The sequence below is a fragment of the Camelus dromedarius genome, chromosome 1, assembly GCF_036321535.1.
Source record: "Camelus dromedarius isolate mCamDro1 chromosome 1, mCamDro1.pat, whole genome shotgun sequence".
NCBI classification, from domain to species: Eukaryota; Metazoa; Chordata; class Mammalia; order Artiodactyla; family Camelidae; genus Camelus; species Camelus dromedarius.
The window spans coordinates 122,186,535-122,201,699 of NC_087436.1; the positions used below are offsets into that span (position 1 = coordinate 122,186,535).

Consider the following 15,165-nt stretch of genomic DNA (forward strand, 5'->3'; position numbering starts at 1 on the left):
TGACTGTGAATGGCGCCGTGTGTGTCCTACCAGTGTGTGCGTAAGCTCTGATAAATGTTAATATTTTATTATAGACATACACATTTTATGGTGGTGGATGATAAAATAAACTAGTGTCTACATATATTTTATGCAGTCATTACATAATTAACCTTTTCTTGATTTTTTTCAATATTCAGGCTACGCAATCCATCTCCAAGTTTTTTCAAATTGTTGCAAATCTCCAAAATTTTTTTCAAAATATTCATTGAAATAAATACAGGTATAAGTAGACCACGAAGTTCAAACCTGTGTTCTGCAAGGCTCAGCTGTACTTCCAGAGCAACGTTACAAGGTTAAATGGTAGTAGCGGTAGTAGGCATCCTTGCCTTGGAGTTTCCCCATTAGTAGGAAGCTAGCTCTAGGAGTGAGCTGTACTGCTTTATAATTTTAAGGAAGTATCAAGCTGTTCCTGTTTTCTCAAGAGTTTTTATTGATAATAGGTGTTGAGTTTTGTCACAGGGTTTTTCCAAGCACTATGTAGAGAATCGTGTAATTTTCTCCTTAGTCCTGTTCACGTGGTGATTTATATTAATAGATGTCCTAACATTGAACCAACCTTGCTTTCCTGGTATAAACTCTGCTTGCCCACGGGGTGCTATTCTCCTAACGTAGCGTTGCAAAATTCTATTTAGGGTTATCCCATCAATCAATATTCGCAGGTAGAAATCGTCTGTCACTTTCCTTTCTGATGGCCTCTTTATCACATTGTGATACACTGTTATCCTTTCCTAGTAAAATTAAGTTGGAAGTTTTTCTTCACTTTCTTTACTCTAAAGCCATTTACTCAGCATGGGGACTCTCTGATCTCCAGAGGGTTGATAGAATTCCCCTTTGAAACCACCTGGGCCTGGTATTTTTTGTGGGATAGTGTTTAGTAATTTTCTCTATTTCTTCTGTAGACGTTGATCTGTTTAACTTTCACCTCTACTGGGGTCAATTTTTATAAGTATTTTATTAAGAAATTATCCATTTCACCTGAGTTTTAAAATTTACTTGCACAGCATTGTGCAAAAATAATGTTTAAGGTTTTTTTTAAACTTCCTCCGTATCTGCGGCTCCTTTCCTCCATTGTTTCTTATATATCTGTGCTTACCCTTTTGATTAAACCAGCTAACGGTTTGTTTATTTTGTTTTTATAAGAACCAGGATTTTTATTTATTAATTCGATCTGTTTCTCTGTCCCCTGTTTACTCTCAGCAGCCTCTGCCCCCATCTGCACTCTGGCTTTCGTATTTCTCTCCTTGTGTGTTCTCTTGGTTTGCTTGCTTGCTCTTTCTCTTGCTTTTATCTAACTCATATACTTTTATTCTTTCATTTTTACTGACATAGGCCTTTAGGGCTGCGAACTGTCCTCGCTGTTTTGATGTAGTCCAGTGGGGCTGACGTGTGGTGGTTCATTAGAAATCATGTGATTTCTATTTGTATTCCTCTTCACCCAAAAGTTGTCTGATAGAAGTGCTTTTCGTTTTATTTAGAGGTAGATGGGCTTTGGGGGGTTTTGTTTTTATTTTTAATGTCTAGTTTTCTTGCACTGTGATCAGAGTGCTATTTAACATTTCTCCCGTGTGCAGCTTTTTGGGATTTTTCCTGTGTCCTAATGTGTGGTGGGTTGTTGTGCATATGCCCCATGTGCTTAAGAGGAAAGTAGATCCTGTTATCAGAACATTTGATATACATCTGTAATAGCTACTGATCGCTTGTGCTGGTTGGGTTTGGTCGCACTTTGGCTCTCTGGGAAGAAGCAAGTCCCGGGAACGTTCCTGCTGCCTCCTCAGACAACTCTCCCACTCCGATGGCAAACTGAGGGGAGGTCACTTGTGTGGTTGGGTTAAGGGCTGCCCTGCTCCAAAGTGCCTCCCTGTCCCCTCCCTGCAGTGTCATCAGGTCTGTTTGTTTGGGTCAGGGCGTCCTCTGCTGTCACTGCAGGTGGCCCTGGGCAGGTAAAAGGGAAAGCTAATGGTAGGTAAGGTTTTCAGCATGTCTTTCTTGAGCAGGTTTGGAGCACCTGTGGGATCTCCAAAATAAAGGAAATGAGGTGAGGACCAAGGGTGGCTGGTGACATGGGGTCAACACACATTTGTTCTGAGCCTGGGTGCATTTTGGTGTTTTGCTTCTTATCTAGACACAGCTGTTAAAAATGGGACCTAATTAAACTTAAAAGCTTTTGTACAGCAATGGAAACCCTACACAAAATGAAGAGAAAACCTACGGAGTGGGAGAAAACATTTACAAACGATGCCACCAACAAGGGCTTAATTTCCAAAATACAGAAACAGCTCACACAGCTCAATGTCAAAAAAAAAGCAAACAACCCGATCAAAAAATGGACAGAAGACACCTAAATAGACATTTCTCCAAAGAAGACATGCAGATGGCCAACAGGCACACAAAAAGATGCTCAACATCACTAATTATTAGAAAAGTGCAAATCAAACCCACAATGAGATATTACCTCACACCAATCAGAATGGCCATCATCAAAAAGTCTACAAATAATAAATGGTGGAGAGGATGTGGAGAAAAGGGAGCCCTCCTGCGCTGCTGGTAGGAATGCAGTTTGGTACAGCCACTGTGGAAAACAGTGTGGAGATTCCTTAAAAAAACTGAAGATAGACTTACCATGTGATCCAGCAGTCCCACTCTGGAGCATATATCAGGAGAAAACTTTAACTCAAAAAGATACATGCACCCCAATGTTCACAGCAGCACTGTTTACAATAGCCAAGACATGGAATCAACCTAAATGTCCATCAACAGATGACTGGATAAAGAAGTTGTTGTGTATTTATACAATAGAATATTACTCAGCCATAAAAAGGAATGAAATACCATTTGCAACAACATAGATGGACCTGGAGATTATCATACTAAGTGAAGTAAGTCAGACAAAGACAAATACCATATGATGTCACTTATATGTGGAATCTAAAAAAACTGGCACAAATGAACTTATTTACAAAACAGAATCAGACTCACAGACATAGAAAGCAATCTTACGGTTACCAAAGGGTAAAGGGGGGGTTATATATTTGGAACTTGGGGTTAACACATATACACTACTATGTATAAAAGAGGTAAACATGGACCTACTATGTAACAGAGAACTATATTCAATATCTTGTAATAAGCTATAATGGAAAAGAATCTGAAAAAGAATGTATATATACATATAACTGAAATCACTTTGCTCTTCACCTGAGACATTGTAAATCAACTATACTTCAATAAAAAATAAAAATTTTTTAATTAAAAAAATATACAGCTGTTAACAATACCAAGTTCAAGGGTAGGATTTTAAAAAGTGGGCAAAATAGCTGAACGCAGTAGGAAAAGGAGAAAACAAGGCATCGGTACTTAGAAATCAGGCGGTAAAATGAGCAAGCTCCAGAACGTCAGGAAGTGTGAAGCAGGCAGCTGAGGCCTGTCGCCCCGACAGCAACGACAAAGAACCAAGCTGTCAGCGCGCCTCTGTCAGAACTCTGAAAAACAGCCAGCAGTTTGCAGCAACCAAGCAAGTGCTGAGCGACTTGAAACAGTAGAAGAGCTTGGCGGTGTTTTCACTTGTCCCGCCCGCCCCTGCCCTCGCGGCAGCCCCCGGCCCAGGGTGGGACGGGTCCCTGGTTCAGAGAGAGCAGGCAGAGCTTATTGGAGAAGCCTGTCTATTTGTCCTGACTTGTCGGGGGCTGCCTGCAGCACTGACAGGGCCCTGTGCCACCAGCTCAGAGCCCGCTGCAGGCCGAGAGGTGGCGGCGCTGCTGAGGACGTCGCCAGGTGGGCAGCCTCAGTGTGCGCCTCACGTGGCCCCCAGGGGGGCTCGGGGGAGGAGCTGGAGGAGAGATTCTTCGGGAAATTCTTGGGGCATTCGAAGCCCGCGCGTCCCGGGAAATGTAGAAGCCCCTTTAGAAGCCCGGAGCAGGCCCAGGGCGGCCAACACGCCCCAGAGCCCTGAGCAGACCCTGGGAAGCGGAGGCCCAGCACGAGCCGCCTGCAGAGAGCTGGGCAGGCCCCCTTTGTCTCCTTGTCTTCTTCCTTTTCTGTCTCTGTCTCTGCTGGCCAGATGTGCACACTCTGTAGGGGAGACGCAGGGCACAGGCAAGCGGCCAGGCTAGGCTGCCCCATCAAGGAGGGGTCCCAGGGCCCAGGAGCCCCAGGGCAGGGCTGGCCCCCACTGTCCCGTCTGTGGGAGGCAAGGCACCGGCTGCCCATCCAGTCCTGCAGGGGGTTGAGAAGCCAGCTCCTCACCGCAGCACCCACAGGCAGGCCCCCACCCTGGGAGCCGGCTGCCCGCCGTTGGGCTGGCACTCCTGTGGTGGACCCACTTTTTGGTTTTGGGTGTGGACACCCCAGAATCTGGCTGGCTTGCAGCTGTCATAGCCTCCCCACCAGCCCCTGTTTGGAGGGCGCAGGCTGAGACAGATGCTGCAGACTGACGGTCTCCACTCCCTGCACGGCAGGCCTGGTTCCTGGGGTGTGTGTGGTCTGGACCCTCGAGGCCCCTCTGCAGATGGGGTGCCAGTGTGTCTGACCACGTGCCATCTTTCCATGCAGGAAGAACATTTCCCCAGAGCGCGTGACCCACGCAGACAGGGAGCAGACCAAGAAGGTGGTGTACTCGGTGGTCTATGGAGCAGGTAGGCTGTGGGTGTGGACCTGAAGTCTTGGTGTCACCTGTAGGCCAGACGGAGATGGCTCCGGTTGTGCACCCATGTTTAAATGTGGCTGTGACATAGAGGAATCATTCTTGGCCATGTAGCTCACTTCGTGAGTCTCCGTGTGGCATTTACACTGACAGTACAGACCATTCACAGCCGTCAATGCTCAGTGCTCCCACCAGCCTTTCCACGTGAGAGAGGACCTGCAGAGTGAGAGCTGGCCAAGGTCGCAGCCTTCTGGCCCCAGCCACACATCAAAGTGCCTGCTGGGGGCTATTTCTGTGCTTTGGGAGGCTCAGGGAGACCCTCATCCTAACCCCTCCCCTTCCCCTTCCCCTTTTCCAGCCTCAGGACCCACGGCAGAGCAGACCTTCTGCTCTCCTCCACTCTCCCGCCCTCTCCTTTCTACTTCCTGACCGCAGGCTCTCTGGGCTTCTAAAATTCTTCCTCCCTCTCAGCCATGCTGAATCAGTGGGCCTTCAGTCCCTCCGGAGAGCAGGAGAGGTGCGGAGGCCTGTTGGCCAGGCCTGTGTGGCCCTCCTTCTCCTGAGTCAGTTCTGCTTTGAGAAGTGGGGCTGGGGTCAGACACGAAGAAGAGAAGCGTCTTCCTGCCGTGGGAACCCTGTGTTCATTCAGGGAGACGCAGCACAACTGAACTGGCTTCCAGTGCAAGGACATCTGACCAAACACACAGGCGCTGTGGGGGAGCCTTCTCGTCCTTCTCCCGCATGGCTGCGGGGTCATTCGACCTGCTTCCAAGATGCCTCTTCCAGGGACTGCGAGTGACTGCGTTATGAAGAGTCTGGAAGCTGCCTGAGACCGGCCAGGCTGGCTCTGGCCAAAGAGCTCTGTTCCCTCTGCTGGAACTCCTGCCCCATGGCCACAGCGCTTGGCCTCACTCCTTTCAGACCTTCATCACCGGTCCCTCCTCAGCCCCCGCTGACCACTGCACTCCATCCCTGTGGGCCACATCTGTCCTTGCAGCCTCTGTGGGTCGGGAGTGCAGGCACAGCTGAGCTGGGTCCTCCCGGGGCTGTGGTCTCAGCCGAGGCTGGACGGGTGCACGGTGGCTCCAGCTCGGGCTGGCTTTCCAGGGCCTCCAGCAGGGCAGGGTGAGCTGTGCATGCAGGGCTTCCTGCGGGTGCAGGTCCGCCCCTCCACCTGACCCCCAGGGCACCCAGGTCCGTCTTCTCCTGTTGGCCTGGCCCCTTCTGGAGCATTCACTTCGTTTTTCTGGAGAGGAGTGGAGCTCTACTTTGTAAATAAGCAGTGAGTCATTAGCTGCGATGTTGGTGAAAAGGGTAATTTGGCTGCTTTTAGCCCTGCTGTGACGGGGTTCCCACCCCAGGTCTCTGCTGTTCCCACTGTCGCCTCCAGCCTGGCAGCCGAGTTTCCACCCCTGCTGGGCTGCATCTGCCTCGCATGTGAAGCAGGGCCACATCGGGTGAACGTGTCTTGTGCCCTGGGCTGTGGGACCCTTGGACACTCAGCAGGGACGCTGTCTGCCACCTGGCTCCTGGGCAGCAGTGTACTGCTTTAGGCGAACGTGCATGAGGGTGTGAAGCTAGGGCCACGTGGTCGTTGTGAGGACGATAGGGAGAGATAGGAGGGGAGCCGGGCTGCACAATGAAGTGAGAAGACGCTGGGAAGGGTGCGTCCCCAGAGCCTGGCCCCTGCCTTCCTCACCTTCTCAGGTGCTTGGAGCCCGCCAGGAGCAGAGCACCAGCACCCAGAGGCCGCCACCCAGAAGGTGGCCCTCGGCTCACTGCTCCTCTTCAGTCGACTCCCCCCAGCATCCCCCCACCAAGCCCACCTGGAGGCACCTCCTCCAGGAAGCCCCTCCTGACTGCCCTGGTCCTGCTCTGAGCTCCTGCTGCTCTTTGAGTCAGTCTGACCCTTGATTCTCAAGTTGCTGGTGCTTCTTGAGTTGGCGTCACATCCACATTTGATCAGCCGGCATCACTGCATGTGAGCCCGGCTCCATCCCAGACACCAGGCGCCCTGCTCCCAAGGGCCAGCGCTGGTCAGCTGAGGCGCGGGAGCCAGCCCGAGGGGACAGCACCAAGCGATCAGCACACGTCCAGCACAGAGGCCGGTGCCAGCGGAGCCCTGAGAACGGCCCTCCCCGGGCCAGGCAGGCTGCCCCGAGTAGCAACACCCGGGCTGAGCTTTAAGGGACGCGAAGGAGCCAGTCAGTCTGTGCCAGCTAGACCAGCCGGCACTCCTGGGGCCAGGCGCTCACTGGGCCCTGAGCTGTAAACATGAGTACGTGGAGAAAAGCAAGTGCAGACTGCCCTCCTAACAGCAAGAGTACTGCACGTGCACCCACACAGCGCACACACACGTGCACACACACGTGCGCGCGGTGGTACACACGAGCACACGTGCAGGACACAGCCCTCTGTGTGAAATGCCAGGTTGTGCGTTCATGAGGGTTCACGAGGTTGGGGCACGATGGGGAGCCTCTCCCAGGGCTGCTCTCGGGGAGACAGGCCTGTGTGTGGTTACAGATGAGGCAGCAGGGACCTGGTCCGCTGTATGGACGTGTGAGAAACGTTGTGTCAGAAGAAGGGGCCAGTCCTCACGAGGCGCGGAGCAGAAGGCCTCCCAGATCCAACGTCGTTTTGCTTCGGAGGCAGGGGCACAGAGGCCTGGGGGCAACAGAGCTGCCAGCAAGGCTGTGGGGAGCAGAGCCAGGGCTGGAGGGCTGACCGGACTCCCGTCCCTGTCTCGGGCTCAGTCCTACTCTTTTCAGAATTGCCATGTCGTTTGCTCCTCTTGTGAGCAGGCTTTCCTCATGTACAGGGCCCTTGGCCACCCTCTGCCCAGCACATGTCCCACCAGCTCTACGGAAGAAAGGAAAGGAATTCTTTCTCAGCCACAGACACTGCGAAGGAGACGTATGGCGTCTGGTGGTGGCCACGCAGCTCCGTCAGACCACCCTCCCCCAGATGTCAACTCTGCAGTGTGGGAAGATATAATTAACAACCACCTGAAGTTCCTGAAAAGGGGCCAGAAGCAGACAGACTTGGAGGTGGGTGGACACTGGGAGGAAGGAACAGTCCAGGTTCCTTCCTGAAGACAACCTCGGTCAGCTCGGTGGGTGGCTAAAACTGACAGCAACCCAGAGCCGTACGAGCGTGAAGAACCGGAGGACAGAGGCTGGGGCAACCAGCGCATCTGCAGAGTGAGGGGAAAATCTCAGAAACGAGAGAGCTGAAGAGCACCAGCTTCCGGGCACGGGCTCTGCCCAGAGCCCTGGCTGAGCCCTCAGCGCGTGCGAGCAGGGCAGGCCTCCAGCAGCCTGGCTGTGGCTGAAAGGGCTGACTGCAGATTTCAGCCGCTGCTCACGGAGAGGGCGCAAAGTGTGAAGTTTGACTTTCGCCGAATTAACTGCCCCTGTTATAAATACCAGTACTGCTGAGAACAACATAACAGAATCCAGACTGCCCACCACGCGTCACTCACAACATCCAGGATACAAGCCAAGTTACCTACCCTGTGATGAAACAGGACGACCTGATCCATGCTCAAGAGAAAAGACAGCCACGGGAGATCCTGAGATGGCCCCAATGTTGGATTCAGCAGACAAGAATTTTAAAGCCACCATTATAGCTATACTCAAGTGCGTAAACGATAATATGCTCTTAATAAATGAAAAAACTGGAAATCTCAGAAAATAAAAAGAACCAAATGGAAATTCTAAAGCTGAAAACTGCAATATCAGAAAATAAACATTCCACCTACTGGGCTTAACAGCAGAGTCGACGTGGAGAAGACCTTGGCAGACAGGACACGAAGCCCCCTGGCCAGACCAGCCGAAGCGCGTGGCCACCGCTGTCTTCTCTCTGGGGGCCGGTGCAGCTGCCCATTCGCGGGCCATGGCGGGGGGGATTGGAAAGTCATGGGAAGAGTTCCAGATGAATCGTTCCAGTGTGCTGTGTTCATGAAGCCAGCACAGGGCCTTAATCAAGTCCTAGAAGGGAAATCGGAGTGTTTTCATTTCCAACCAAGTGACGTGGAAGGGTCGACAGGCCTTGGCAGAGAGAGGGGACTGCGGGCCCCCAGAGCTCGGTCCTGGGAGGAACTTCAGGGAGCACAGGGGAGCCCAGCCTTTCCCACTCTTCCTGGCCACGCAGTGGAAGCAAACACTCTTCACCCTGTCAAGACAGGAGCGCTCTTTCTGGCCAGAACCGCTGAAGGCACCAGCTGGACAGGGCCAGGAGGGGCAGGGCTGAAGCGAGGACTGGGTTTGAGAGGTCAGCCAGTCCTGTTCCTTCCAAGGTATCTGCTCTGTCTTCACAGCCCCTCCAGCTCCACCACCCCAAGGCCATGGCTGCCAGGCCATGTTGTCTGAAGGCCCCACAGGCAGCCTCTAGTGTGACCCCAGAGTTGACCCACTGCAGAGGGCAGCGGGCCCTCCCTGGTCCTGGTCACGCTCTCCTGGGACCTCAGGTCCTCAGCTGCTTGTCTCTCAGGGTTCCCACAATGATGAGGCTCTGGGAGCCCCAGCTTTGACCCGGCCCCGCCGCCCAGCAAGGCTCCCAAGCCTGCCCTCGCGGCTGCCTCCTCCATTTAAATTCTTCTTTTTCGGAGGCGAGCAGGAGAGAACAACTTCATATTAAATCCCAAGCAGGAGCCAGGCTCTACTTGCTGCTTTTCCTGCCTGGGCCCATGGGGGCGCCCTGGCGGTGAGGGCGAATGGTCCTTGTTCATAGTTGGAGAAACCAGGCTTGTTCAGGTCAGTCAGGTCACTTCCCCAAGGCCACGCAGAGCCTCCTGTGAGTGAGGGTGCTGGGCTGGGACCCAGGTGTGTGAGGGGCAGCGCCCCGGTTCTGGGGTCAGATCTCCCTGCCAGCAGGCTGAGAGCAGGGGCTGCATCCACGTCAGTCAGGGCTTCCCTGCAGCACCTGCCAGGCCCTCAGTCAATATTGCTGAACAAATAACTCTCTAATAGGCCCCGTCCAGGTTGGCTAGCACGTGGCGCTTGATTTGTAAAGCCCAAGCGGGGAAGGTACAGCTCAGCAGTGGAGCGCATGCCTAGCACGCACAAGGTCCTGGGTTCAGCCCCCAGCACCTCCATTAATAAATAAGTAAATAAACCCAATTACCTACCCTCCCAACAAAATTATAAAAATAAAATATAAATAAATTAATTTGTAAAGCCAAAAGCAGCACCATCCTGACCAGTCAGCAGAGACCAGTGGTGCCAGTTGGACCTTGATCGCCGCGTCCTCCAGGAGCCCTTCGGTCGGCTCACTTCCATGTGTGGTGGCCACTGCCTGGTGGCTCATGCCCTCGGTCCCACCTCGTGTGAGTTTTGGGCCGGCCTCTGATGTCGAGTGTTCCTGCTTGTATAGGGAAGGAGCGGCTTGCTGCTTGCCTTGGAGTAACTGTTCAGGAGGCTGCCCAGTTTTTGGAGAGTTTTTTGCAGAAGTACAAGAAAGTCAAGGACTTCACCCAAGCAACCATTGCCCAGTGTCACCAAACAGGTAAGCCGGCTGCAGCCAAAGCCCCTGGCAGGTCCCTCACCCCACCTTTGCCCTCCCTGTGGCAGCCGGGGGCCTCCCGCCCTGCTCCACCTGCGGGCAGGTGAGCAGGTGGGAGGGGGTGCGTGGGTGGATGGATGAGGACTGGGCGAGTGCCCAGCCCCTGCTGGACACATGGGACTGGAAGGCTCCACATGGGAGGGCCCAGAGCCAGGCTCTTCTTGAAGCACAGAAGTCAAGCTTGAGTTAGAAACAACAGAAGGGCAGGTCCACACAGAGAGAAAACCCCACACCTGAAGGTGGAGAGCACGTGCTCTTAGGAGAAGCACGTGGTGAGTCCACAGCGCACCACCACAGTTTGGTCACAGAGTTTCAAAGAATAGCAAATAGAACATGTTCTGTGACCACAATGGAGTAAAACGGTTTTATCTCTGTACATGTGGCCATCTGTCCGTCTACCTATTTGGAAAATCATTGCACTCCTAAATGATTTAGGATCAAAAAGAAGAAGCCCCAGGAAAATCGCCGGCATTTTAGAAGGAGATGACAGCCTGAGTATCTCACGGGAAGAACTGTGAGACACGGCCAGGCGGACACTTCACTTAGAGGTGAAGGAAGTCTGCAAGAGTGTTTTAAAGAGAAAAAACACCTTCTGCACATAAATGGCTGTACTGAACATTCAGGGCATCTGGAAGGGGCAGCGGAGCAGACGAGAGGAAAGAAGGAAGGACGTAGGAGCAGAAACTCAGGAAACAGACGGCGGCCGAGAGGCTTGGTGGGGGTCTCGGTGGGAGCCGCGGGCTCAGCGCACGCTCAAGATGAGAGCCCGAGTCGCGGGGGAAGCCGCCCCGCAGCCCAGTGAGGAAGGCCCTGCCCGGCTCTCCAGGACGCGCTGGTGACTTTCCTCCCGGAGCGCACAGCGCCCGCGCGGCCCTCCACAGGCTCCCCCGGGCCTGACTGCACGTCCCACCACCGGCCTGTGCGGGGGCCTCCCTGAGTCCTGCAGCCTCCGAGGGAGGCAGAGGACCACTTCCGTCCCCCAGCGAGTTCCAGCACAGCCCGCAAGCCCGGACCATTCCCGGGCCCAGGAGCCCCCAGCTTGGGGAGAGTGAAGTCCTGTCAACTTTGAAACGGTGAAGTGGTGACAGTGGCCAGTGCTGACGAGAGCGTGCGGAGCCGGGGTCGCTGTAGGTGGAGGTGCGGCGGAAGTGGGGGCCTCTGTGGGTGGGGGGCTCCCACACTGGCCTGTGTGGCCCTCGCCGCAGCTCTGAAGCGTGGGCCGTGTCGTCACCCCACCTCACAGGTGAGAAAGTGAGTCCCCGACAGGTTGAGTAGCTTCCCAGTTCATGCAGCAACCAGCGGCGCCGGGCTGGGCCTGCCGCTAGCGCCAGAGCCAGGGCCTCCCCTGCTGGGGGCTCCACTTCCCTCCCTTGTGCTGAGCTTCCTCGAAGCGCCGTGGGGCTCTAGGTGCCCCAGCGCGAAGTGTGTGTGCCCTTTGATGCGGCAGTTACACGTCTGGGCAGACGCTGTGAAGACACACTCAGTGGTCATTAAACGTCTGTTGCGTGCCTGCCCCGTGTCAGGCACTGTACTGAGCCAGGGGCAGAAGCTCCTTGCTCTCCTGGAGCTGCGGTGCAGGGAGACGTAACCCTCGAGTGAGCCGTTGCATCCCGTGTCCGAAGGCTGGGATCCTGGGTGTCTGAGCAGGGGCAGCAGAGGAGGGCCCTGGAGAGCCGTTAGCCACAGTGACTCGAGGAGATGCACCTGAGCTATTTGACAGGCTGAGAAGAGCCAGGAGTGGTCCCAGCGGGGCAGGGATCAGGGAGCCAGAGAAGAGACAGGACGTGGCCAGACCCGCCCAGCACGCCACAAGCCACAAGAAGAACCTGGGTTTCATTTTTCTCAAATTATTCCAGCAACAGTGTGGAAAAGAGACTGGGAGGGGAGGTGAAGCTAGAGCTGCACCTGGGGACAGTGACAGGGGTGTTAGCTCAGAAACTGGGGGGTGACGGGGGAACCACTGGTGGGAGGTGCCAAGGAGGCGGTGTCCACAGCGGGAACCACCGAGGCGTGAAGGAGACGGTGTGCAGGATGGGGCCAAGCCCTCAGGTGTGGCCTGCCAGGGGTGAGACAGGAGGCCCAGGCAGTTTACCACGGTGTCGGCAAGGCTGTAGGTCCAGGGCCCTCCTTGTATGGGCCCCTCCCAAAACCCTGGGAAAGGCGCTGCCTGGTTCACGGCGTCACGTCTTTTGTAAAATTCATAGAAGCAGGGTGTGTCAGCTGCAGCTGACTGGGACTGCTGCCAGCCACCCCACGCCGCCCGCCTCCACCGCACCCCTTCCCATGGTAGGGCCACTGGAGTGGCCACAGCCAGTTCTCGAGTCCAGCCAAGGGGAATTTGAGTTGGTGACTCACTTCGTTTGGATTTCAATGTGAATATTCCTGTTCCGTTGCTCCTTCCATGTGTGGCGGAGGGATGATAGCCTTCCTCCCCGCCCACCGCCCAGGACAGTGTCACGGAGGTGTGGGCCACGGGCCACCTCCCTCATGAACAGGAGCTGTGGTCTTCAGCCCTGCAAACCTTGGAAGCAGCGTCTGAAACGTGTGGAACAGGGGCCTCCGCAAAGGGGTGACTGGGTTCAGGACTCCTCCCACCATAGGTAACTGGAAAACTGGGCCAAATGTGCCGCCACTGTTTCAGACACTGGATCCTGGGTAGCGTGCCCCTGTTCTGTGAGCGGAGAGCTGGCACCCTGCGTCCAGAGCACAGGCAGGGTGTGGGGGCCCAGCGGTCCCCCTGGTTTCACTGAGTTGCAGAGACCAGGACTGGGACTGGGGAGGCAGGGGCAGCTGGGTTTTGCAAGACAGAGTATCAGAGAGAGGGAGTTATGCAGAAAACTTGCTCCTAAATCTTCAGAGGATTCCCTCTGTTTTATTAGTGAGGTACACGTGCAGAGTGAAACTCCACAGGACTAAGCAGAATGATTTCAAGGAGCAGCCGGCTGAACAGTCCCAGAGTCCACACAGGGTGAGGAGAAGCTGAGTTCTGACCTGGAGTGGAGAGTCCTTGTTGGACACCTGGGGCATTCAGTGGAGACCCCAGAAGGATAACAGGTTAATAGTGGGTCTAAACTAGCCCTAGATTAAAGGCTGCTCTAAACCCACCCTAACAGAACTTAAAAATGGGCCTCCAGAGGGTCAGGTGGTCTGCAAGTACCTGCCTGCCTCACAGCCTTGAAAACAAGACACCAAGACCCAGCTCTGAGCGGCAGCAGGCACGCGGCAGCCCGCATCCAGCCAGAAGTCGCCCGCCACGCGAGAGGCAGAGCCGTGCCGGCGGCGCGCGGGCTTCCCGGTCCCCGCCGCCTGCTGCTGTCGGGGGCTGAACTACGGACTGCCCGTAAAGCGGGTGCTCCATACACTGTCATGTCTATAATTACTGTACACGTGAGAAGTTCTTCCACTCCTCAGACTTATAGAAGCATAAGTTGGGCATTTAGTTCTTGACAACACCTGGTGAAACCGAAGTCCTCTCTGGTCAGGAACGTACTCAACCAACACAGCACGTCCGTGTTCACTTTCCTAATGAAGACCCCAAATTATGGGAGCTTCAGGCCCCACAAAACTTGGGTGTGCCCTCGTGTGTACAGACGTGGCCCCTGACTCAGGTCATCAGCCCCACCTGGAGTCAACTGTGGATTAATGCTTCTCTCCCCCGTTCCAGTTGCCACACAGCCCAGAATTACTCCTGTACCCACGTCCCCCAGGTGGTTTTCAACCCCTGTAAGAGTAAGAACTGCCTCCCCGTCCTAACGCAGATCTAAGCGCAGCGCCGAGTCAGACGGGGCGCACAGACAGGCCATTAGGCAGCGGAGGCCGCCTCCTGCTGGCCTTGCTTTCCCCCTACGGAACCCACCTGCCCTGACTCAGACCAGGAGGCCTCAGGGCAACCCCTGCCTCCCTCCAGCAGCAGGGAGGGGTCCTGTGGGGCCCCTGGACCCAAGCTGAGAGTGGCCCTACCCACAAAGGGCAGGGTCCACCAGGGTCCTGCCTCTCAGCCTGCTCTTCCTCCCTATAACCCAGGCTTCGTGGCGTCCATCGTGGGCAGGAGGCGACCCCTGCCGCGGATCCGAGCACGGGACCGGCAGCTCCGGGCACAGGCAGAGCGGCAGGCAGTGAACTTCGTGGTGCAAGGTGCAGACCCCTGTCCCCACCCCGTTTGCTTCTTGGGTTTTCGGCAGCCACAGGGCTGGGTAACACCCAGCAGATCATTGTCGCGAAGTTTCCTGCTCCTGCCCCCCGGCGCTTGCTGTTGGGCGGCGCTGGTGAAGTAACACCCGGCACAGGGCCGCCTTGGTAACTGTGATGCCCCGCAAGGCGGGCCCCGGCCATGCGGCCCCTGTGTGCGGGTGGGACAGAGGCTCCCGGGGCGTGTCCCCGCCCTCGGCCTGGACCCTCCGCCACACCCCTCAGGCCTGGCAGCTGTGAGACCTTGGGGCAGGCATCCGAACCCCAGCCGGGTGCACCCTCCAGGAACCTGCAGCCAGTGGGGCAGGCTGGAGGGGTGACCACGTGTCGTCTCTAGCTGCAGCGTTCAGATGGTTCGAAGCAGGAGTCCCTGCGTGGAGGCGAGGTGAGAGGGCTGTGATGGCCACCCCGCATGCCGTGCGCTGCGAGCTGTCCTGACCAGGCCCCAGGCAGGCCTGGGAGCAGCACTGTGACCCCAGAGGTCACAGGTGGAGGACCTGGGCCCCCAAGGCCCAGAGACGAAGCCTGGAGGCAGGATTCCAGCCCCAGAGGGGTGTTCTGCAGCAAGAGGATGGCCTGGGTTGAGCACGAAGGCCGGGTCCCCAGCGAGCCCTGCAGAGAGGCAGGCCTGGCGGTGCTGCCAGGTGGCTCAGCCTCCTGCGTTCCTCGGAGAGCAGGAGAGGCGGCAGCAGCTGGCGGCTTGATTGGCAGGAGCTGTCTAGACTCAGTATCCA

General features: G+C 55.4%; 1 protein-coding gene across 1 annotated transcript in view; it reads left to right on the forward strand.

The window, feature by feature from the left end:
• LOC105100866 (DNA polymerase nu) overlaps window positions 1-15,165 on the forward strand; it is a 108,815-nt gene that overhangs the window by 82,120 nt on the left and 11,530 nt on the right. Inside the window, exons 9-11 of the mRNA XM_064489385.1 lie at window positions 4,591-4,673; window positions 10,055-10,186; window positions 14,267-14,377. Of these exons, the coding sequence (XP_064345455.1) occupies window positions 4,591-4,673; window positions 10,055-10,186; window positions 14,267-14,377 (326 nt within the window). The remainder of the gene's footprint in view (window positions 1-4,590; window positions 4,674-10,054; window positions 10,187-14,266; window positions 14,378-15,165) is intronic.